The following is a 16,193-nucleotide window of genomic DNA, read 5'->3' on the forward strand; positions in this document are numbered from 1 at the left end:
AAACATCTTCCAAAACACCCTTTGGATATGCATTAGAACGATCGGCTAATTGAATAATCACACCATCGTTTTTAAGCTCACCTAAGTTCATAGATGCATAAATAGAGTATGGCATAACATTAATCGAAGCCCCTAAGTCTAACATGCATTGTTCAAACTTAGTCTTGCCAATAACGCACGGAATTGTAAAACTACCCGGATCTTTGCATTTAGGGGGTAATTTCCTTTGTAACATGGCAGAAACATTCTCACTTACTTGGACCACCTCTTTGTTCGAAATCCTTCTCCTTGATGTACAAAGTTCTTTTAAAAACTTAGCATACCTCGGGACTTGCTTAATTGCATCAAGGAGCGGAATATTGACTTGAACTTTTCGAAAGGTCTCTAGAATGTCCTTCTCGGCTTCTTCCTTCTTTGATTGCCTAAACCTGGCAGGAAAGGGCACATTCAGTGGAATAGAACTAGAAAAAGTCGAATTTGGACTTACCTTGGTGGTTGAGGACGATTTAGGAGGGTTAGAGGGTGGCGGCATGGATTGGTCATCCTTGGCCGTGGGCTTTGCTTTTTGTGCCTCCTCTTGCATCAACTTGTCGTCCTCGTCTTGACTTGATTTGGATGTATTTGAGTCCGCTCCAACCTGTGTACCACTTCTCAACATGATTGCATTGACGGTTTCAAAGCCTCCTTTCGGGTTCACAACGGTTGAACTAGGCAATCTGCCTTGTTCTCTAATTTGCACCATAAACTCTGCAATTTGACCCATCTGCTTCTCCAAGTTGTCCACCCGTTTGTCTTGGATTTGTCTCTCCTTATTTTGAGTTTGTACTTCCTGCGTCAAAGTAGTAAGTAACTTAACAACTTGATCATTATCCAAAGACGTACCTGAGGTTGGTGGGGCAGTTTGCACTTGGTTTTGATTGGGGACGAATGGCTTTGTATAAAAGCCCGGTGGTTGATGCCTAAATCCTCCTTGTTGTTAGGGTTGTTGAAGATCCCGCCATTTGAAATTCGGATGGTCCCTCCACCCCGGATTGTAGGAATTAGAGTATGGATCATGGCGTGGTTGATTTTGGTTCCCAAAACCCACGGCATTGGCAGATTCCCAACCCCCATTCTCAATCAATTGAGGGCATTGATCATTGGCATGTCCTTGCATCGAGCACACGCCACACACACTTGGTCCATGAATCTTCATTCCCTCGGCTAACTGAGAAACAATAGAAGTAAGGTTAGCTAATTGGGATTGAATCTCGGGCATAGAACTTACCTCATTCACTTGTGGCCGTGGGGGGTCCCTTTGTCCAACACCTTCGTATTGTTGTGCATTATGTGCTCGGTTGGCAATTAGAACTTTTGCAGCCCCCGGAGTCTTATCCACCAATGCTCCTCCCGCCGAGGCATCAAGCATTTGGCGTTCCATGGGAAGGAGTCCTTCGTAGAAGTATTGAATGAGTAGCTCCTCCTTCATTTGATGCTGTGGACAAGAAGCAACAAGTGATTTAAAACGTTCATAATAAGAAGGAAACGATTCACCTGGGTTTTGTTGGATGCCACTAATCCGTTTCCTCAAGAGAATGACTCTTGAAGTTGGGAAAAACTTCTCCAAGAACGCTCTTTTCATACTATCCCAAGATGTAACCGTTCCGGGTGCTAACTCGTAAAGCCAATCTTTCGCCTTTTCCAAAAGTGAGAATGGAAATGCCTTCATCATCAGAATACTCCCGTCAACATTGATGGGTGTCATGCTCGAACAAACAACCTCGAACTCCTTGAGATGCTTGTTGGGATCTTCCATGGAAAGGCCATGGTATTTCGGAATGTGGTGCAACAAGCTTGACTTCAACTCGAATTCGTCGGTCTTGCCTTGGGCAGCCGCGGGGTATTGAATGCATAATGGTGCGGCATTGGTCAACCCCGAGGCCGAAAGCTCTTTAATGGTCCGATTGTCCGCGGCCATAACTTCTTCTTCCTCTTCTGCAAACTCAGATTCGGCCTCTGAACTTGAACTAGGTTCACTAGGTTCGGGATGCCTCCTCTTTCTTCTCAAATCACGTTCAAAATCGTCGTTGAAATCCAATATGTGTGCATGCACAGTTTGAGAGCTCCGCGTCATGCACTAGTACCTAAACCAAGAAAACAAAACAAAATGAAAAACTAAGTAATTTATACTAAAACACACGGCAATAACACAAGGGATTAGCAATTTTGCTAATCCCCTGCAACGGCGCCAAAATTTGATGTGAAAATTAACTTGACACACAAATTAAACCCTATGGATGACAATTGTAGTATATGAGCAAATAGGGATCGTTCTAAACCGGGGATTAACTAGGGATGCTAATCAATGTGAAACTGACTCAAGAACATAAAAACATAATGTAGAACACTAAACTAGACTCAATTAATGCAAAACTAGAGTTTAAAACACTTAAATCAACCAAAAACTCAAAACAGCAACTAAAAGACTCAAAACTGCCTTAAAACCACTTTCTGGGCAGTTTTGAGTACCTAACACTAATTTGGACGAATTTGGACTATGACTTGACTCAAAACACTTAAAAACACAACTAAATGGATTTCTAACTAATCTAACACTTTAAAATAAATGGGGGAATGATTTTGACGAAATTAAAACTTTAAAACGCAAACTTTAAAAACAAATGTAAAGCAAAACAGATTGTGATTAAATAGAATGGTGAGAAGCTAGTTAGAGGGTTCCTTATCCACACATGAACATATGCATACAACTCAATCTCCAATTACTCTTTCAACAAACCATGAATGACAATGCCCCAAATTAACTAGATTGCACCAATTAATTCTCAGATTTCCCTAGATTCATTGAATTGAATGGAATACGCATTACAACCAAATTATTCTTATCAAGGACCCTAACTATGGAATACGCATGATAGAGACACATATCAAAGATCATTAAGTTCAATGGACATCATAAGCATTGACGAGGCATTCATAACTATGGGATACGCATGTTACTCTTGCCTAGGATTTACTTAACGCAATCGTGACTAGCGACTTTCACTACTTATGAATACAAGTTAATAACGATTAGGTGAAATTCCCTTATATCCTAGCATCAAGTTTAGGCATGCAAATTAAGTGTCGACCCTCAACCCACATACATAAACAAGTTATCAATCAAATAGATAAGTAAATCACATTCACAATTTCTGAAATCATAATTGGAAGAAATCAAATCATATAAAACATATGTCCATGGCTTCAAATTCACCTCTAACTAAAAAGAAATTAGTTCCACATGTCTAACATAATTGAACAACCATTTAAATTAAACATGAAAACAGAAACAAGAGAAGAAAAAACTCTTAAAACTCCCTTAGATGCAGATGACTTGCGCACAAGGCCCTCATTCATCAATGGAATGCACGACAAGGCTCTCCTTCTTCTCCAAAAGGTGCGGCAGAGATGTGTATGGATGTAGGATGGGGTTTTGTGATGTAGAATGGTGATTAGGGTTGCGGCAAGGTGTGTTTGAATGGTGTGAAGGGGTGGTAGATGGCTTGCGGCAAGGAAGAAAAATGGCTAGAATTGTGTTTTTGAGGTTTTTGGATGTGTAGAATGGTGTGGCTGGAAGTATGGACGAAAATTAGGTGATTCAACCCTAAAATATGTATTTATAGGCACCACAAAACTCTAGAGAAATCAGCACAAGTAATGGGCTAGGGTTTAGGGTGCGGCAAGGGTAGAGATCCACAATAAATTAGGGTTTCTAGAAAGCCTTGCAAGGCAAGGAAAATAGGGTTTCTAGAAAGCCTTGCAAGGCAAGGAAAATAGGGTTTCTAGAAAGCTTATTTCATCTAGAAGCCCAAAGCCAAGAATAGAAACTCTCAAAAATGGAAACCTTCAAGAATAGAAACTTCCAACATTAGAAACTTTGGTTGCCAATTCCGACTTCTTTGTTCTTCACTTTCATTTCTTCATTTCTTAAACTCATTTGACCTTCAAACTTGTCCATTCCCTATGCTCCATAAGCATACATTCCATTTAAGCTCATTTTTGCTCTAAAATGCACCAAAATGCACTTTCTTGCTTCAATTGCCATATGAACCTACAAACACACGAAACTAGCTTAAATCACTATAATAAACAATAACTAACAACGTAAATGCAAGAAAACAAGATAACAAAGTCGCATAAATATGCTCCTATCAACATCCTTTTGGAGGAGACGGCAAAGGGGGTTGGAAATCTTTGAAAAGTCCTTGATGAATCACCTATAGAATCCTGCATGTCCAAGAAAAGAACGAACCTCTCTAACCGAAGCAGGAGAGGGTAAGTAGCATACAAGATCTAATTTTGATTTATCAACCTCAATTCCCCTTTCTGAAATGATATGACCTAAAACTATACCTTGTTTTAACATAAAGTGACATTTTCCCAATTTAAAACAAGGTTAGTTTCAACGCATCGTTTTAAGATTAATGTGAGATTATCCAAACAATTATCAAACGAATCACCAAATACACTAAAATCATCCATGAATACCTCAATAATCTTCTCAACGACATCTGAAAAGATACTTACCATACATCATTCAAATGTGGCAGGTGCATTGCATAAACCAAATGGCATGTGACGATAGGCAAAGGTACCAAAGGGGCACATGAAAGTGGTATTTTCTTGGTCATTCGAAGCTACGAAAATTTGATTATATCCCAAATAACCATCAAGAAAACAATAAAAAGAATGATCGGCTAACCTTTCAAGCATTTGATCAATGAGCGGCAAAGGGAAGTGGTCCTTCCTTGTGGTCGCATTGAGCTTCCTATAATTCATGCAAACTCTCCAACCTGTTTGGATACGTGTTGGCACAAGCTCATTCTCGGCATTCTTCACCACCGTAACTCCCGATTTCTTTGGAACAACTTGAACTGGCGAAACCCAATGGCTATCCGAGATAGGATAAATCATTCCACAATCGAGAAGCTTGATAATCTCCTTCTTCACAACTTCCATCATTGGAGGGTTGAGTCAGCATTGAGCCTCTCGAGTTGGTTTAGCCCCCTCCTCTAAAAGTATGCGATGCATGCAAGTTGTGGGGCTAATACCTCTAATGTCGGCCAAGGTCCATCCTATGACTATTTTGTGCTCTTTCAACATCGAATTAGTTTTTCCTCCTCTAATGTCGTGAGTGTTGAATAGACTATGACCGGCAATTGGTGTGAAAATATATAAGCACTCAAATTAAATCCTCTTGTTATCAAATTGTAGTATAAATGCAAGTAGGGATCGTTCTAAACCGGGGATTAGAAGGGCTGATGTGAAAAATAAGTTAACACACAAAATTAAACCCTCTTTTTATCAAATGTAGTAAAGTATGTAAGTAGGGATCGTTCTAGGCCGGGGATTAGGAGGGATTGCTAAACACTTGAAAACTGACTTAAAAACATAAAAACAAAATTTAAAACACTAAACTAGACTCAAAGAATGCAAAACTATACTTTAAAACACTAAAACAAACCAAAAGACTCAAAACAGCACCTAACACTCAAAACTGCCATAAAAAACACAATCTGGGCAGTTTTGAATACTAAGGAAGAAATTGAACGAAAATATGTTATAACTTGACTCAATACACTTAGAAACACAAACTAAATTGATTTCTAACTAAAATGACACTTGAAACTACAGGGGGAATTGGTTTTGACGAATTTAAAATAAAATAAGAACTTTGTAAAACAAAACAGGTTTTAAAACGACTTTGGTTTAAAACTTATGGATGGAAGGCTAGCTAGGAGGTTCTTCTTCACACATGTCACACTTGCATACAAAATGATTTCCAATTGCTTTTCGATAAGTTATGAATACTCAACGCCCCAAATTAACCGTGAATTGCACTAATTAACTCTCAGTTTTTCAACAAGTTATTAGATTGGATGATTGCATACGACAACCCAAAACATTCCCTACAAGTTCCCTACATGAATTGCATAATAGAGATACAAGCAAGAATCATTAAGTTCTATGAAAAACATAAGCATTGACGAGGCACTCGTTACTATGATTTGCATGAAACTTATGCCAAGAATTTACTTAACGTGATTGTGACTAGCAACCTTCACTACTTGTGAATATAAGTTCATAACGATTAGGTGAAACTCCCTTATATTCTAGCGTCAAATTCATGCATGAAAATTAAGCGTGCACTCTCAACCAACATACACAAATTAGTTTTTATACGAACGGATAAGTAAATTGAATTCACAATTCAAGAAACGCAATTGGAAGTAATCAAATCATATAGCAAGCATAAACATGGTTTTGAATCCCCCCCTAGCCAAGGGGGGTTTAGTTCCTCATACTTGCAATTAAACAAAAACAATTGATATTAAACATAGAAAAACAAAGTAGAATACACCTAGAATGCTCCAACAACTCCAATGGAATGGCTAGCACAACTCCAAGCACTCCTCCTTCTTTGCAAGCCTTGGAACTAATGTAAATGTGTATGAATTTCTGTGTGTCTTCCTTGAAGGCTGAATGGTGTTTATATAGAGGTTGAAAATAAAAAGAAATGCAAGGTAATGGACATGACAACTCACGGCAAAGGGAAGAAAGGATGCTGCCAGCTTTGTTTTGCATGTGTGTGTGCTGTTTTTGTGCTCTTTCCACCTAGAAATAATCATTCCAAAGCCACCCAAAGCTATAAGTGGGAGACCAACAAGAAATCCACTTCATAGTGGTCCAATTTCCTTGCTTTTCTACTGTCCATTCACTCCCCTTGTTGTAGAAATCTGCCATTGCCGTGTGTGTGTGTGTGTGTTGTCCTCATCACTTCCCACTCTTCCATGCTTTAATTTCTGATTCCTTGCTGCCCATGTGGTGTGTGTGTTGCTGTTTTCTTTCCTTCTTGCTGCCCATGTGGTGTTTATACTTGCACATACATGCTCTTCATCCATTTAGCTAGCAATAAACACATTTTCTGCCATCACATGGCAGCTATGATGTTTGTAGTTGTAGGCCAACACACTTGCACACACAAATGCTGATTTCCTAGCCTTCTAATATTCAAATTCGTCCATCCTCATGTCTCCATGTTTGCACCATCCAATCTTGGCCCAAAAATGCTCCAAAATGCATCTTCTTGCATCCTTGGCCCATAGAACCTATAAACACACGAAAATGGCTTAAACTACTAACATAACTAAGAACTAAGAACATAAATGCACGAAAACAAACATACTAAGTCACATAAATATGCTCCTATCAAATTCCCCCACACTTAGCTTTTGCTAGTCCTCGAGCAAAACAAAGAAATAAAACGAAACAAAACAAATAAAACACAACCTAAACCTTCCAACATTTGCCTCAGTGATTTCCAATGCACATGACATGTTAAAAATCATTATCCCCACAAATTTGAGTCATCTTTACACTTAAGCACATACTTAATCATAGTCACCACTTACTAGTTCACAATTAATCAATTAAAACAATGTTTTTGATGTAGTAACATGCCTTAGAGAATTCGCTCAATTCCTTACAAGATATGCACTCAATTTTCACTCAGATTTTCCAACTACACACCCTATACTAGTTATATGTGAGAAGATTGATGTAGATATGAAAACGAATGCTCACATATATGTATCACAAAGAAAGCAATTTCTGGAGTTAATAAGCATGTTTTAGATATGATCTCATGAATGGAATGCTATTACTTAGACGCGAGAACCAGTGACACCATATGCTCATACCAAATTCAAACTCCACAAATTGAAACACATAACACTCAAGATTGAAGTCAAAGGTTGTAACGGGCTTGGGGTGTTGGCTAACAAATGAAGGATAGGGATAACAAACGTTCTTAAAGCAATAGGAAGAAAAGTAATGAAATGGAAACTTAGAATTCACTTAGATTGCAGTAATCAACTTTTAAACACGAAGGGAAGATTCAAGCAATATTTAGGGCCGAATTCAATGTTTTGGACCCTTTCTTCAACAAGCAACACTTTAAAACTCTTTTTCACATATTTTTCAACTCCTTTTCTCTTCACAGCTCTTCTTCTTTTCATTCTATTTTTCACGAATCTTTCTTTTCTACTCGTGCCTTATGAATGATTTTGGCATACACACACACAAGAATCACTTCCCCCACACTTGTTTTCTGCCATACATTAATCAAAAGGAATTCAATTTGACTCATACTTTACTATGCTTCAAGAACAAGGGTATGGATGGTCCTAAACTAGGCTAGGTAAGGATAATGTGGTTTAACAAAGAATGTAGGCTATCAAGGCTCAATGGGGTTAACTTAAACATATAACGATATGTGATACATGGCAGTTTGGCTTTGGTGGTGGTAACTACACAACTTCATCTTGAATATATGTTATGCAAATCAATAGCATGCTTTGAATGAAATAGGCATGAGTTCTAGCATTTGGAACTAAATGATGAAACGCCTTCTAAGTAATAACCAAGCAAAGAATAATGAGATCATGCAACGACTTTAGAAAACAATAATGCACAGATTTTAACTCTCCAAATAAACATTTAGGCTCAAGTCTCACAAGGTTGTAGCGTTAGTTTGAGTTCTTTCCTTCAAGCATGTTACAAAAAAAACTAATTTTTTTCTTTTATGATTACATGTGATTTCATAAGTTATAACCACAATCACGCATAAATAAAGAGTAAATCAAACTTTCATCCATGTTTATAACTCTCTTTAACAGTCATGCAATTACAAACTGAATCCTCATCATTGTGTTGGAAGGTACCCTAAGACACAAATAAGCACACAAAAACAACTCTTTTTGGGATTTTCAAAAACAATTTTTCAAATTTTTATGAATTTTCGGATTTTTATGTCAAAACACACTGAAATACTCCAAAACAGCTTAAAAAAAAATACTTAAAACAGTAAGGAACAACACTAGAAGTAATGGGTGATAATTTTCTACGAATTTTATGCAAAACACTAGTTACCCCCCCCCCCACACTTAAATCAAACATTGTCCTCAATGTTTCAAGCATATACTCACACCAAAAACAAGCAAATAACAAACGAAAAATAAACATGACAAATATGGCAAAGTAAAAACCAGACAGAGTAGAGTTTCAGAACGCAAATCTGGTTTTGGAGATAGTTGATCTTGTTGACTTTCCACAGCTTTGATCTTGAACTGGTTTGGAATTCTGAGCGGGGAATATCAGAGTGCAGTCTGCATTCTTCTCTGCTTGTTTCTTCTGCACGGCGGGCAGGCACGAGGCAAAGGTGTTGGTCTGTTTCTTTCTTCAATCTTTCCAAGTGCCCCCACCTCTTGCTCTCTTTCTCCTTGTCCCTAGTTGAGGATGAATCAGCACGTTGTCTCCACATGCTTCGAGGTATCATCTTCACTTCCCTTATACGTGAGAGACGAAGCGGAAACATAAGATGATGAGTACTCGAGAGCAGGTGCTGGCTAGAGAAAGCACAGGGAGAAAGCATGATATGAGATACTCGTGCTCTCAACCTTTATGATATGAAATACTTGTGCTCTGGATGGGTTGTTTGCAGGGGTATCCCAGGGAATAAGGAACACTGAGTGACTCGAGAGGATTTGTTGGAAAGCCATTTCAGAGAGATGAAGAAGTGCTGAGAGGGTGTGCCTTTGCTGTGGAAGGCGAAGGTAGATACTTATAGGGCTTTTCTTCACAACCGGAACTATTCTCTCACTCATTGTCGGCAGCCGGTGGATGGATGAATAGTACAAATTACGCGCTTTCTGACAAAGCTGCTCGTAATTTCCGCAAAGCTGCAAGTTGCATGTGACGAGTGACGACACGTCTGGACAAATTGATCTTTTGAAATCCGGGGCTCGTGGTTTCTGAGCAAGCCCATTTTTTGACAAATGAAACGCCTCTTTTGAGAAAAGAATCCGGCTTTTGAGAAAGGAGCCTCGACTCTTCGATTTGCGAGAGGACGCTTCTTCGATTTCTGATGAGCGCCTCTTTGATTTCTTCTTTTTATAGAGGCGTTAATTTTGTTCCACAACACACTTGAGCTCCCTCCTGTAAACACTCCCTTCTTGCACTTCCGAAATCTTAATCTGTCCGATCTCTTCTTTCTTCAAAACATCTGAAAAATGTCTGGCCCTTCTGATCGTCGTTTTGATTTGAACATTGGTGAAGGTGCAGCCTCGCCTTCTCCAGACAACATATGGCGCCCGTCCTTCATATCCCCTACTGGTCCTCTTACCGTTGGGGATTCGGTGATGAAAAATGACATGACTGCTGCGGTGGTGGCCCGGAACCTTGTCACCCCCAGAGATAACAGATTGCTCGCTAGACGGTCTGATGAATTGGCGGTTAAGGAGTCTCTGGCTCTTAGCGTGCAGTGTGCAGGTTCTGTGTCCAACATGGTTCAACGGCTATTTGCTCGAACCCGTCACGTTGAATCGTTGGTGGCTGAAATACAGAGTCTCAAAGAGGAGATTAGAGGACACAAACATGAAAATAAACAATTGCATAAGCTTGCACACAGTTATGCCACAAACATGAAGAGGAAAATTGACCAGCTGCAGGAAACTGATGGTCAGATTTTACTTGATCACCGGAGGTTTGTGGGTTTGTTCCAACAGCATCTGCCTTCGTCTTCTGGGGCGACACCGCGCAGTGAAGCTCCAACTGATCAACCTCTAATACCTCCTCCTTCCGTGGCCCCACCGACTGCTGAGACTCCGCCAACTACTGCAACTCCGCCGACTACTACGACCTCTCCCAAGCAGCCTTTGTGGAGGCTTTTCCTCTTGTATTATGCTATGTTTCTTTATTTCCCAGATTCCTGTTCATTTCATGAAGTTTAATGTCAAAAATCCCTTGTATATTTGTTAATATTTCAAAATAGAAAATCATAACCAAAAATAATTAAACAAGTAATAAAATTGACAATCAAGCAGAATAAATGGGTTGCCTCCCTTAAAGCGCTTGCTTTAACGTCTTCCAGCCGGACGATGAACACCTTCACTTCTCCTTGGAACCCACGGCATGAAGTGGGATATCCTCCACAACATGCTCCACAAAGTTCTCGTAGATTACATCCTTGAACGGAAATGGATAGTGATGTTTGTTGATGGGTGCGTTGTGTTGCCTGAGGTTCATGTTCATACGCCCACCATCGGGGATTTGCTTGGGTACCTGCACCAAAGAAGGGAACCACCTATCAACTTTAAATGGCATTGGATTTGGATTAGGTGGCTTACTTATGTGATGTGATGAAGTGGCAGCAATGTGAACATTCTTCCCCATGGTGCTTTCGGCCACTTTGAGCATTTTGAGGGCAGTGGCCGTATAGTCCTTGTACTCCACTCCAATTCCCTCGTCTTGCATGGTTCTTGATGCATCCTTCGTGCTTGGTGCTGAATGGTTCGGTCTTATCTTTTCAATTTTACCAATGGCACAACAAGAATGAACAATATTAGGAGTCTCAATGGATTCAGAAATTTTAAAACTAATCATGTCACCACCAAATGCCATAGTGACTAATCCTTTGGCCACGTCAATCTTCGTTTGAGCCGTTTTCATGAATGGCCTTCCAAGGAGGATGGGCAATGAAGGGGCATGGTCCGATTCATCCATTTCGAGGACATAGAAATCCGCTGGGAAGACTAAATGATCAACCTGCACTAAAACGTCTTCCAAAACTCCCTTTGGATAAGCGTTAGATCTATCGGCCAATTGTATGATTACACCATCATGTTTAAGTGCTCCTAGATTCATAGATGCATACACAGAATATGGCATAACATTAATAGATGCTCCTAAATCTAGCATGGCAGATTTGAAACGGGTATTACCAATGACACATGGAATTGTAAAACTTCCCGGGTCTTTGTATTTGAGGGGTAGTTTATGTTGCAAGATGGCGGAGACATTTTCACTTACATGTACCACCTCTTTCTCCCGGACACGTTTCTTTGTTGTACAAAGCTTCTTTAAACACTTGGCATACTTCGGGATTTGCTTTATGGCATCAAGGAGGGGAATGTTGACATGCACCTTTCTAAATGTCTCTAGAACATCTTTTTCCTCCTCTTCGTTCTTTGATTGCAAAAATCTGCTAGGAAAGGGGACATTGGGCAGATTAGTGTTCGAAATCATAACATTTGGAACATTCTTACCTGAGGTGGACGGATGGGATGTCTTCGATGGCTGCGGCATGGGTGATGGTACCCTTGCCGTGGGGTAGGTGTTCTCATCTTCTTCGAGTTGTATCTTCTCATCTTCCTTGTTTCTTACCTCTTTTCCACTTTGTAATGTGATAGCCTTTGCAGATTCGAAGCCACCCTTTGGATTGACCACCGTAGTGCTTGGTAACTTACCATTTTCACGGAATTGCCCCAAAAATTCGGCCATTTGGCCCATTTGCTTCTTCAGCTCATTAACCTCCTTTGCTTGGTTCTGCATTCCCTGCGCCATGGTGGTTAGTAACTGATATGTTTTATCATCATTCATAGACGTACCTGGGTTAGTTTGGGAAGATTGTGCCTGAGGAGGTGGTTGTGGTTCCATTGGCCTTGCAAAGAAACCCGGGGGTTGTCGGAATCCACTTTGTTGGCCATATTGTGGTGCATCTCTCCATCTGAAATTGGGGTGGTCACGCCATCCCGGGTTGTATGTATTGGAGAAAGGATCATTCCTTGGTTGGTTTTGATTCCCATAACCCACAACATTGGCCGATTCCCATCCTCCATTCTCAATTAATTGAGGGCATTGATCAGATTGGTGTCCTTGAATGGAGCATACACCACAGATTGTAGTTCCTTGCATTTTGGGGCCTTCAACCAACTGCGATAACATAGACGTAAGGTTAGCCATTTGGGATTGTAACTCAGAAATAGAACTTACCTCATTGACATGATGTGGCCGTGGGGTGTCTCTTTGCCCAACACCTTCATATTGTTGTGCATTGAGTGCTCGATTCGCAATGAGAGTTTTGGCATCCCTAGGTGTCTTATCCACTAGAGCTCCTCCCGCGGAAGCATCCAACATTTGCCGTTCAAGTGGTAAAAGACCTTCGTAAAAGTATTGAAGAAGTAACTCCTCCTTCATCTGATGCTGTGGACAAGAAGCAACAAGTGATTTAAATCGTTCATAATAAGATGGAAAAGATTCACCTTGGCTTTGCTGAATTCCACTTATTTTTTTACGAAGAAGAATGATGCGAGAAGTTGGGAAAAACTTCTCCAGAAACGCCCTCTTCATACTCTCCCAAGATGTAACTGTACCGGGAGCCAACTCGTATAACCAATCCTTGGCTTTGTCCATTAAAGAGAATGGAAAAGCCTTCATCTTTAAAATACTTCCGTCAACGGTAACCGGAGTCATACTTGAGCACACCACTTCAAACTCTTTCAAATGTTTGTTCGGATCCTCCATGGACAGCCCATGGAACTTTGGAATGTGGTGGAGCAAACTTGACTTTAATTCGAATTCTTCGGTTTTACCTTGAGCAGCCATGGGATATTGGTGTTGGAAGTGTGCCCTAAAGCCAATCATGTGATGATACTTTACGGACATTTCACATGTTAAACTAATCTAGTTTTACATATAAAGGGCATACATTATTGTTTGAGCCGTCTCATATAAATGTTATATGCTTAAACGATAAAGTCCAAGGAATATGTGATTGGGAGAATGTAATCTAATAAAGTTAGATTCATGAGACCATTCTTTCGTAGACACATCCTAAACGTTCCTGATCATAGGATTGTCAATTGGGCGTTGACAGTCCGTTAAGATCAGTACGTACTATGTCTTCTCTCAGGGAGAGTGATTAGTCTCGAGTCATTGGTGTGTGTGACATCAAGACAAGTACGTAGGTGCTCAATAGAGAATGAGTTCACTGAACGTGATCAACGAAGAGTTCTTATATTCCATGTCACATGAGAACTCATGGTTGGGATAATGCAAAGTAGTCCTTTGACCTGAGGCATCACAGTTGTCTTGTGGTTAAGTCCTTGATCTTTGATTATGTCAAAGTCACCCCCTCGGGGTGTCCACGGCATCGTTGGGGTTAAGCCACTTAGCTATGGAGACAAGTGAATGCGCAACAAGGGATCTCTAACCTTCAAACAGTTGAGGGAGAATACTCTATGATATGATTTGGAATCTCTGGCCAGAGTATGAATGAGATTAGGGAATGCGTTCCAAATCACATTCAAGGAAATCATATAAGCACACGAATCACATTGGATAGTAGACATGAATAAATAAACTATCATACCAAACAATGTGGTCAAGAGTATTGGATTAGAGAAGGACCGTATTGCATTTGTAATCCCAAATTGAATAGGTTCTCTATCCTCTTCTGATTAGCTTGGGTAACCATGATATGCTGCTAGGTGTCACTCATGGTTTGTGGAAGCCCTAAACGTGTGTAATCACTAAAGGGAGAATTGAAAATAGTTTCAATTCACAATCGATGTAAAATGGTTTTAATCGCCCACTACCTCGCTAAAAGGAACCTAATGGATCGCACACCATAAAAGGTGGAGATTGAAGATTAAACTGAAATGAGTAAGAATGATTAAATGGTTTAATCATTTATTTATGGCAAGGATTAATTAATATGTTAATTAATCAAACGAATAAGTTCGTTAAAGACCTCGGGATAGTTTTGGACCTTAAGGCCCAATGGGCTTCGAACGTCAAGCCCATTGACTTAAGTTGTATGACAACTTAATGAATAAAGATTCACAAAGGCCCAAAAGCCCAAAAATCCCAAGGTAGGCCGGCCATGTATGATGAATTAGGGTTTTGGTTCTTTAGGTCACTTATTTGAAGGGACTATATAAAGGACTTTATAGCCAAATATTCATTAAGTGATTAAGGGTTTATTTTGGGGGAAAATTGGTGAGAATTGTCTCTCCATTTTCTCTCTAAAGAGGCCAACACCTTGGAGGGTACATCTAGCAATCCTACTACTCCAAGGTCACTCATTTCTTCTACAATCAAACCTTGGTGAAGAGACTTAGAGGTTCCCTATTTTGGGAACTTGGAGAAACCTATTTTCCATCCAAATCCATGGATCTAAGAAGCAAGGAATGAAGGCCCTATCTCTTTGGGTGATTAGCCTTTGCTTATGCAAAGAGCAATCTACAAAGGTAATAATTTCAACTCACTTTGTTTTGAGTTGATAATTGGTTCACCAATCTACTAGGCTTTGAATTTCATGGTAATGTTTTGTTTTTGAGTGCATGCAAGCATGATTCCGCCTTTAATTGTTAATTGCATGCTATATGATGTTGCTCAAATGAACATGTTTTTCAAAATAAATCCTTCAAGTGGTATCAGAGCCTAGGTCTAGTAGTTGGTGAATCCTTTTGGGTTTTGTAGTTCATAAGTTTATGATTTAAAAGTTGTAATTATTACAAGCTTTATTCTTGCTTCTTTGAATGTAAATTTTGTTTGAAAATTTGCCATCTCAAATGTTGTAGATGTAGTTCATATGAGCATGAATATTGGAGCTAAAATTTGGTGTCATGATTTTGGGGATTTTCGGCCAAATCCAAAGGGTGATTTTTTGGGTTCATGTTTGTCTTGTTAAAATGGTTTTAAGGTGACTTTTGGAACCCCTAAGTACCCTAGGATGTTAGCCTCATTTTGAATGATAAAAATTTGAGTTTTATTGCATGAAAACATTCATGGAGCTCTTATGGGTTTTCATGGATGTTCTTCATATGTTCTTGATGTTCTTGCCAAGAACACAAAGGTTTGTGTTTTGATTCAAAGTTTTGATTTATTTCATAAAGTTTATGATATATGTTTTTCAAATGATTTATCATGTATTTAAAGTGTTAAATATTTGTATAAATGATGATGGAAACATCAATCATCAAAACATATATTATTTTTATGAAAGTATTAAATATTTGTATAAATGATGAAAGAAATATCAATCATCAAAACATATATTATTTTTATGAAAGGTGAAAGCACTACTTGATTGTTTTTGACAAAACTAATAAATCAAAACACCCACCACTCCTTTTTATCCCTAAAAACCGGCCACCCTAATTAAATAGGGTATTTTTGGGGCTTTTATGCAATTACATAAAGTTTTGATACTTTTGTGTATTTGTACTTTGACCCGAAAGTTTACGTTTTGACGTTAAGGCCTAAAAACGCTAAAGGACAAATTGTTTTGCTCCTTTAATGAAGTTTTTGAA

The 16,193-nt window shown here is 39.3% G+C and overlaps 1 protein-coding gene across 1 annotated transcript; it reads right to left on the bottom strand.

Moving 5' to 3' along the window:
• Nucleotides 1-10,792: 10,792 nt before the first annotated feature.
• LOC126618137 (uncharacterized) lies at nt 10,793-13,409 on the bottom strand. The gene is made up of 4 exons (XM_050286232.1): nt 13,140-13,409; nt 12,262-13,037; nt 11,260-11,400; nt 10,793-10,807 (listed from the first exon to the last, which is right to left on the bottom strand). The coding sequence occupies exons 1-4, from the start codon at nt 13,399-13,401 to the stop codon at nt 10,793-10,795; spliced, it is 1,194 nt and encodes a 397-aa protein (XP_050142189.1). The 5' UTR covers nt 13,402-13,409.
• Between the last annotated feature and the right edge of the window lie 2,784 nt (nt 13,410-16,193).

The sequence above is a fragment of the Malus sylvestris genome, chromosome 4, assembly GCF_916048215.2.
Source record: "Malus sylvestris chromosome 4, drMalSylv7.2, whole genome shotgun sequence".
Classification (NCBI taxonomy): domain Eukaryota; kingdom Viridiplantae; phylum Streptophyta; class Magnoliopsida; order Rosales; family Rosaceae; genus Malus; species Malus sylvestris.

Coding starts and splice junctions, on each gene's coding strand:
- LOC126618137 (XM_050286232.1), bottom strand. CDS start 13,401: ATGGAGGATCCGAACAAACATTTGAAAGAGTTTGAAGTGGTGTGCTCA. Junction 13,038..13,139: donor TGGAATTCAGCAAAGCCAAG/GTGAATCTTTTC, acceptor ACTTTTACGAAG/GTCTTTTACCACTTGAACGG. Junction 11,401..12,261: donor CATTACAAAGTGGAAAAGAG/GTAAGAAACAAG, acceptor AAAATTGAAAAG/ATAAGACCGAACCATTCAGC.